This window comes from Lolium rigidum, chromosome 1, assembly GCF_022539505.1.
Source record: "Lolium rigidum isolate FL_2022 chromosome 1, APGP_CSIRO_Lrig_0.1, whole genome shotgun sequence".
In the NCBI taxonomy this organism is placed as follows: domain Eukaryota; kingdom Viridiplantae; phylum Streptophyta; class Magnoliopsida; order Poales; family Poaceae; genus Lolium; species Lolium rigidum.
In genome coordinates this window covers 296,686,045-296,695,297 of record NC_061508.1, presented here as the reverse complement: position 1 = coordinate 296,695,297, position 9,253 = coordinate 296,686,045, and the positions used below count along the sequence as shown (strand labels likewise).

General features: G+C 44.2%; 2 protein-coding genes across 2 annotated transcripts; both read left to right on the top strand.

The window, feature by feature from the left end:
* Positions 1 to 735: 735 nt before the first annotated feature.
* On the top strand, positions 736 to 1,209 carry LOC124684055 (RING-H2 finger protein ATL39-like). Its single transcript, XM_047218461.1, has one exon. The coding sequence runs from the start codon at positions 736 to 738 to the stop codon at positions 1,207 to 1,209; it is 474 nt and encodes a 157-aa protein (XP_047074417.1).
* Positions 1,210 to 2,305: 1,096 nt separating this feature from the next.
* LOC124684793 (RING-H2 finger protein ATL39-like) lies at positions 2,306 to 2,782 on the top strand. Its single transcript, XM_047219043.1, has one exon. The coding sequence runs from the start codon at positions 2,306 to 2,308 to the stop codon at positions 2,780 to 2,782; it is 477 nt and encodes a 158-aa protein (XP_047074999.1).
* Positions 2,783 to 9,253: the final 6,471 nt, after the last annotated feature.

Here is a 9,253-nt window from a genome sequence, read left to right as displayed (position 1 = left end):
ATGCAGTCGCCAATATGAGAGTAGGTGGTGGCTAATCAACACAACAACCCAAATTACACCGGAAGAAATCAACGTCTAATTGCTTTGGAACCCTCCCATCTTAATGGTATCATGACGTGCACCAAACCTTTTTGCCGGGCGGCACCAAAACTGAACCCGCGAGGAATATTCTCCTCGCATTATCGATGTTCGTGTGTTCTGGTTTGGTTAATTTAACAATATTTAATTAATTTTAGCGTTTTGCTGCATGATGATTATTTTATAAATTAAGATACAACTAAAACTATAATTTAGACCCGTCGCAACGCACGAGCACTTTTGCTAGTTCTATAAAGAAGAAGAAATAAAACCACAAATCTCGATGCCCATGCCTCTTCTTCCGCGCAAAACCGCCGTGGATTAGGATCATATATATTGTTTGTTCTGTACAGCCAGCGTGCAGAGAGTTGACAAAGTATTTGGTTATCGAAATTGTCGCTTCGGCGCCGGTAAACGACCCTCATGCATGCATTGCACTCGGAAGCTACTTCAACTCAATTCTAATATGGTGACAAACTGCGAGCAAAACTCCCCCATCCCAGCCCGCAACAATAGAAAATACACCAATTGCCCACCGTATCATCCATTATTATACCTCTCGCCGGATAAGTCCCTACACAGTCGGAGGCGGCTCTCGTAGGATCTTCTACATAGCACGCGCCAGCCTTCGAAGGCGCAGAAGCAGCACCAACCTCCATGGCATCGTTCGGACCGGCGAATTTGCCGAACTCGGAGAACCAGCTGCAGGCCAGCCAAGGCACGGCGATCTTCAGCTACACCTGCATCGGCCTCACGGGCGCCGCGCTCTTCTCCGTCGCCTTCTTCTTCTGCTATCAATTCCGCAACCGAGCACCGGTGGCCGCCGCCGGGGCAGCGGCCGGCACCGGTGGTCGCGGTCGCATCGTGGACCTCGCGAAGCTTCCGGAGTTCGCGTACACCAAGTCTGCAAGGCACAGCGGACGCGGCGACGGTGCGCAGTGCTCTGTGTGCATCGGCACGGTGGAGGGCGGCGAGATGGTGCGGCAACTGCCGTTGTGCAAGCACCTGTACCACGTGGAGTGTATCGACATGTGGCTGGCGTCGCACGACACGTGCCCGCTTTGCCGCGCGGAGGTTGAGCCGCCGGACGACGACGGTCAACCAGCGATGACGACGGAGCTGCCGGTGTAGGGCGCCACCCTGGCGGTTGTCGTAGTTGGTCTCCGGCAAGGTGCATGCAAATTAGTTGTAGCTTGTCACATGTGTGCCAGTTCTCCTTATCGGTTAATATACAGCATCAACATGTACAGTAGTTGTAGTAATTAACATGTAAATGCATTTCCATTCATACGAAAGTTTTTCCGGGTATGCAAGATCACCACTCATTGTGCCTGTTCTCAATTTGTAAGTTTGCAAGTTAATCTCCACAAATAAAATGCTTAGTCATAACTCACAGTATTCATTTGCGGAAGGGGTGTGTTTGGTTTGTGCCCGAGATTGCCCTACCAAAATTTTGGCTAGCCAATATTTTAGTTGAGCTATTTCTTGCCCCACAAGTTGGTCAACATTGACTAAAAACTTGAACTAATTAAACTTGGTAGTAAAGCATTGGCAAACAAAAAGTTGGCAACTATCAAAACAACAACCAATCTTTTGATCATGACCAAAAAATTGGTTGGATATGGTTCGATAGCAATCCAAACACCTTAGATTCCAACGGCTCTATGCCGAGAGCCACCCCTCTACGTACCCAATGTTGAGAGCTTTTTCCTGTTTGCCGAGGATTCGGGACCGTCGGCATTGTAAGCATTTCATGTGGTGAATAGAGCGAGCCCGTTTGTACTAAAATTTTAAAAATCACACTGTCGTTTCCGTGCAAAATCTCCTGGATTACGCTCACCACTTGTAGGTTTTAGATTATTATTATTTGTTTTACAACTAGCTAGTGTGCGTAGAGAGTTGACAAAGTGGCGGGGGTTATCCTCTTTTCGAAAAAAAAGAGAGTTGACAGTGTCTCCCATCTCTAAATTAGTACTACTGTCGCTCGTCATGCGTGCCACTCTCTCAAGCTATTGCAAGTACAAGTACAAAGTCAATGCTAAATTGCTGACAGCTGCGACTATAATTCTGAATTCGCCCACCCGCAACACTAGAAAACGCACCAACTGGCCACCGTACCACGCATCCACCCATATCTCCCGCATGATAAGGTCGTCGGAGCTCGATCATCTACCTACGGCAGGCCGGCCGACGGAAGTCTTCGAAGCAGAAGCAGCAAGCTCGATCCATGGCCTCCTTCGGACCGACGGCTATGCCAAACTCGGAGCGCGCGCATCACCTCAACAAAGGGACGGTGATCTTCAGCTACACCTGCGTCGGCCTGGTGGGCGTCGCGATCATCTTCGTCCTCGTCTTCTTCTGCTACCATATCCGCAACCGAGCACCGGTCGCCGCCGCCGCGGCGGATACGGACGCGGCGGGAGGCCGTGGTCGCAGCGTGGACCTCACCAAGATACCGGAGTTCGCGTACACCGGGTCTGCCAGGCACAGCGGCAGCGGCGACGGTGCGCAGTGCTCGGTGTGCCTCGGCACGGTGCAAGCAGGCGAGATGGTGCGGTTGCTGCCCTTGTGCAAGCACCTGTACCACGTGGAGTGCATCGACCTGTGGCTGGCGTCGCACGACACGTGCCCGCTTTGCCGCGCGGAGGTTGAGCCGCCGGAAGAGGACGATCAGCCCGCGTTGACGACGGAGCTGCCGGTGTAGGCCTCCGCCGGCCGGTCACCCAAGTTGGTCTCCGGCAAGGTGCACGCATGCTCACATGTGTGCTAGACTGCTAGTTCTCTACTACTCCATGTAGTTGTACAGCATCATATCATATATACCATGTAGTTGTAGCTTGTCAACGTATCTGTGCCATGAAATTTTGTTCTAGCTCTGCAAATCACCACTCTTGTTTCTAGTTAATGTTCTCCATTTGCAACCTTGCAAGTTGGCAGGTTAATCTCCATAGCACTAAAGTTTCCAGAAATCAGCAGCATGACGATTGGTTTGAACCTAATCATGCATCTAATTCCATCTGAAACCACATGAGCAATGATTTATTTCTGGAAAAAACATTTTACACCAAGAAAGTCACGTGTGAGTGTAGAAATGGAATTTTAATCCTATTAATATACTTATTTGAAAATTAAAAGTCAAGCTGTATAGAATATGCATGAGTAAGTAACTTTGAACATCACAAAATTTACGTGCTAGGTAAAAACCTACTGACCACCAAGAACACAAATGTGCTCTCGGAATCAGATCTACCTTGTAAACATCATGGAAAATCATGTGAAAGTTTTGAGAATTTTTTTCTAAAGGTTCATGGATATACAGGACATTTGAGACATATGCCTTTTTTTCTGCCAAAAGTATAAGTTTCTTTACGGCATGTGGTTACTATAACTTACAAAACTACTTTGCTACAAGTTATGCCTCTCGTACTGTAGCTAATGGAACTAATTTGTTCTTTATCTTCATGTCACAAGTAATCGTATATAGCATAGTCCAAATACATGACATGGTTCAAAAGCATAGCATAGTTGAACACAAACAAGTTCACAAAAATAATCTATGTTCATACAAGCACATCACAATCATGAAAACAATGCAAACGACACTCATGCGTCATCTTCACCATTGGTTTCTTCGTCTTATTCATTCGAAACATCGATGTTGGGAATATTGTAGGAGCCCATGGCATCACCCATCGAAGGTCCAAAGCCACCACCCATAGGAGGATTGGGAGCTACCATGCAAGCCATGAATCCACCCGTTATAATTGGCCGATCTCCCCCTCGGTGCAACAACAAAACTCTCACCCCACCTTCAACCTCCAAGTGGATATCATCATATATATTGTCGGTCATATTCTTGTGAGGGTATATATTGAGACCGATGATCTTATGAATGTGTGAAACCAATTTTCATAGTTGACATAAACGTTTCATAATCAACACTACAAAAAAACCAAATTGAACACTCATCAAACCTAAATTTCAATTGATCATTTATATTCATCTACATAATTGAAAACAAGAAAAAAAACAAACTGCGTACCTATCAGACATTACGCCGAAAACGCGTGTGTACAACAAACAGCTTAACCTCCTCTTCAGTTGCTACCGGCGGGGGTGGCACCGGGGGAAGTGGCAGTGTCTGGAATTTTTTAGTCGCCTGCTTGGCATTCACTGTCGGGGGTTTGCCTTACAGCCTGGCGCTGATTTTGCCCTTCTTCTGTCGTGGCACCACTGAAGACACCACCCGCTTCTCACTGGCCAGTGTCAGCTTCCTTATCTTAGTGATGGGCGCCGGAGGTGGGACTAGCATCAATGCGACGCGGGACCGTGGCGGCACAAACATCTGACCGCAGACAATGGCGGTGTTAGGGTTGGATGCGCTGGTGGCTTGGTGGTTTCTGAGCAAATGGAATTGCTTCGGCGGCAGCGAAGGGGGCAAAGAAGAAGGGAGGGGTGGGGGAGTGCCAGAACCGCCCAGCATGGCTAGAATTTCACCAGCCGAGGTCGAGGAGGGATGCAAGTGATTTTGCACACGAGACTTCAGATTGTCGATTGGGATGCCCACACGAAAGTTCTATTTTGCAGCGTGCAGTAGTGCGCACCACAAATATGCGGTGCACGATTGAGCTTTTTTTGGGCATGCACAAATTTTCTGAGCACAACATATGACTTGGCATCTGTTGGAGCATGTTTTTTGCGCTCCCGTGCAAAAAAAAAAAGACAGTTTTTAAACACCATCCTATTTTAGTGTGTCTGTTGGAGATCCTCTAAGCAAAGTATCTCGGCTAAGCTTCTTTTGATATATTCTACAGAAGTAAATACTATATATAAGATTTAGGGCTTTTTTTTTTAGGAATCGACTTAATTATTTAATAATTTTGATGGTTTTTTGGTTGCTCTCTAACCGGCTGAGCCGACGGTTAGACCAATGAACCAATGAGCAAGTCACCTCACCAGTTCACTAGCTTGTTGGGGTGTTTTTTAAACTATGCATGTATGTATCTGCCTATCCTCTTTATCTATGCCTACTTTTAAAAATAATTGGAACTTATAACTTTGTTTTCTTCCATAAGAGGGAAGTCTTCTATTTTTGAGAAAGAGGTTGACGAACAATATATTAATTTTTTGGGTGTGAGGCTGGATGGTCCCCTTATATATATTTGGGAATCCCTATTCACTTACGCAAACTTAAAAGTAGTGTATGGAAAATAGTTGAAGACCGTTTTGAGATAAAGCTCACGAGTTGGGTGGGCAAGTTGCTCTCATATGGGGATTCGTTTGTGTTATAAAAGAGACAAGCAAATAACGAAGAACGATAAAGGTAAACGCAGCGGAGACACAAGATTTAACGTGGAAAACCCATTCTAACACAGAAGGAGAAAAACCACGGGCGCCAGCCAGCAAAACATCACTATATCGAGGAGTGTTTACAAACGCCGTGGGTTATCTTATAATCTGATAAACCCTAGCCGGCTGCTTACAAGATGTATATATAGGCGGTGCCAACGATCCGTACTGTACACTTCGGCCCAAGCCTACCCGGCGACGGGCCTCGCTCCGCTCGTCAGAAGTTAGCCTTCCTTTAGTATATGAATTTGGATCACAATATAGCAAACTCCACCTTGAGACAAATTCTATCTTGTAGCATGAACTTCAACAATCTCCCTGAACAACAAAGAAAAAACACTTGCTGGCGCCAACAAACCAAGCTTGAGCAAAGCTCAAACTTGGAAACAAGAACTGGCTTTGTCATCATATCAGCAGGATTATCATGAGTACTTATCTTGCATACCTTCAGTTTACCTTGAGCAACAATGTCGCGCACATAATGGTACTTGATATCAATGTGCTTTGTCCTCTCATAGAAACATTTGATCTTTAGTAAGGTATATTGCACTTCGACTGCCAGAAAACAAGTTAATACAAGAATCATCTTCAAAAAGCTCAGCATACAAACCTTTCAACCAAACAGGCTCTTTGCAAGCTTCATTAATTGCTATATATTCTGTTTCGGTCGTAGATTGGGCAACAACAGGTTGTAACGTTGCCTTCCAACTCACAGCACATGCACCAACAGTGAACACATAACCTGTGAGGGGTCTTCTCTTATCCAAATCGGTAGCAAAATCTGAATCCACATAGCCTACGAGTTCCTCACCGGTCTTGCCAAACTTCAAGCAAGCTTTAGATGTGCCACGAAGGTACATGAAAATCCACTAAAAAACTTTCAATGTTCTTTACTAGGATCAGCCATGTATCGCCAGACCAAACTCATAGCATATGATAAATCAGGGCGAGAACAAACCATGGCATACATCAAGGAACCAACAACACTAGAATATGGAACTCGTCACATGTACTCAATATCTCCGTCAGTACTAGGACATTGTAATGCTGACAATGTAAAGTGAGAAGGAATAGGTGTACTAACAGACTTTGCATCATGCATATTAAAACGATGAAGAACTTTCTGAATGTAATTTTGCTGACTAAGAAATAACACACTAGATTTTTTGTCTCTTGTAATTTCCATACCTAGTATTTTCTTAGCAGCACCAAGATCCTTCATCTCAAACTCACTACTTAATTGTGACTTTAAAGTAGTGATGTCTTTCTTCCTCTTGGCAGCAATCAACATATCTCAACATATAACAGAAAGTATATTGGTGATACATTAAAAAACTTGATATAAACACAACTATCATACCGAGATCTCTTAAACTTATGTGCAATCATAAACGAATCAAACCTTTTATACCACTGTCTTGGAGACTGTTTCAAACCATAAAGGGACCTCTTTAGCTTGCAAACAAGATCCTCCTTACCAGGCACAACAAAACCTTCAGGTTGGTCCATGTATATCTCCTCCTCAAACTCACCATGCAGAAAAGCAGTCTTTATATCTAGCTGCTCAAGCTCAAGATCATGCATAGCCACAATACCAAAGAATGCACGAATGAAACTATGCTTCACTACCGGAGAGAATATATCATTATAATCAATACCTGGAATTTGGCTGAAACCTTTTGCTACTAACCTTGCCTTAAACCTCAGAGGCTCATTAGGAGACAAACCTTTCTTTCTTTTAAATATCCACTTACAGCGGACAACCTTCTTTTGTTTAGGCAAGGGCACAACATTCCATGTGCCATTCTTGTCAAGCGATTGCATCTCCTCTTGCATAGCAGAAATCCACTTCACGCGGTCAACGGATGCAACGGCCTCAGTATATGTAGCAGGTTCAGTATCATGCTCAACATGTTCAGCACAACTCAAAGCATGATGAACAAGATTACAATCTTCAATTAAACGCGGACGTGGACCTTTGTTACGCCTCGGTCTATCAGCAGCAATGGAACTATTTGTTTTCTGCAAAACAGGTGGTGAGTGATGAATAACAGTGTTATCATTTTTAGCAACATCATTTTCTTTCTCCTCTACGTGCTCCACCTGCACGCTAATCCTCTGTTGTTCATCATCAGAATTATCAGAAAGATCAACAGCATCAGTAACATCTGTAGATGAACTCCTATAAAACATGACAGCCTCATTAAAGACTACATTCCTGCTATGCAACACTTTCTTAGTTTCAGGATTCCATAACTTGTATGCCTTAACTCCTGAACTATAACCAATAAACACACACTTAACAGCCCTAGGCTCTAGCTTTCCATTATCAACATGAGCATAAGCAGTGCAACCGAAAACTCTCAACTGTGAATAACCAGCAGATGAACTAGACCATACCTCAATAGGAGTTTTCTTATCAAGCGGAATGCAAGGTGACCTGTTTATCAAGTAACAAGTGGTGGAGGCTGCTTCACCCCAAAAACGTCTATGCATACCAGCATTGGACAACATGCAGCGAGCCTTGGAGATGACGGTTCTGTTCATCCTCTCCGCCACACCATTCTGCTGAGGAGTATATGGGATGGTGTGGTGCCTGACAATGCCTTCGTCACTGCAATAATCATTGAAAACAGTAGAACAAAACTCCATGCCATTGTCAGTATGAAGCAATTTAACTTTCTTTTCTGTTTGCTTCTCTACCATAACTTTCCACTTTCTAATAGCATCAAACACACCAGATTTATGTTTCAGAAAGAAAGGCCACGCTTTTCTGGAGTAATCATCTATGATAGTAAGCATGTAATTTGCACCATCAAGAGAAGTCTTGCGGGAAGGTCCCCACACATCAACATGCATATAATCTTGAATCCCTTTAGTGCTATGAACGGAAGCATTGAATTTAACTCTTTTATGCTTACCAAAAATGCAGTGCTCACAGAACTCAAACTTACTCAGATTGCAGCCATCTAGCAGGTCTCTCCTGTGCAATTCTGCCATGCCATGTTCGCTCATATGTCCAAGACGCATATGCCACAAATTAGTTTTACCAGGTTCATCAGGAATAACAACAGTAGCAATACCAGACAAAGTGCTACCTCTAAGAACATATGATTTTGTAGAATTCATATCACCAATCATGTGAACAAGAGAACCTTTTGATACCTTCAGAACTCCACGAGAACCAGAGTGTTTGTACCCATCAACATCAAGAGTACTGAGAGAGATCAGATTTCTGGCCATGCCAGGTATGTGTCTCACATCTGTCAGAGTGTGTGTCATGCCATCATGCTTCTTGATCTGAACGGAGCCAATGTCCACGATCTCACGTGGGTTGTTATCTCCCATACGCACAACATCACTCTGCACAAACTCATAAGAACTAAACCAGTCTTTGTTACAGCAAATATGAAACGAACATGCTGAATCAAAGATCCACTCATCATTATCAGAAACACAACAGCAAACACAACTAGGCAATCGCCATCAGAATTATCACTGGAAACAACAGCAGCCTTACCATCACCCTCAAATTTGTTTTTGGTTGGTAAGTACCATTTCTTTTGTCTTTGTTCTGCAACTTACAGCAATCATCAATATTGTGGCTAGTTTTCTTACAATACTTGCAGAACTTACCATCTCGTCCATTGGACTTTGAGCGAACTCTGTCGGTCTTGCTCTTATCTCTGTTGTAGTTGTTGTTTCTGTTCTCGGTCCTGCCTCGCACCTGCAGTGCTTCTGCCTTAGATGAAGAACCCTCTGCCTGCACCATATATTTCATCTTTTCCCTCTACTGGAGGGCCTCATAAACTTCGGCAAGGGTTAG

What these genes read in the sequence shown, in the direction of transcription:
- LOC124684793 (XM_047219043.1), top strand. Translation starts at nt 2,306, where the DNA reads ATGGCCTCCTTCGGACCGACGGCTATGCCAAACTCGGAGCGCGCGCAT.
- LOC124684055 (XM_047218461.1), top strand. Translation starts at nt 736, where the DNA reads ATGGCATCGTTCGGACCGGCGAATTTGCCGAACTCGGAGAACCAGCTG.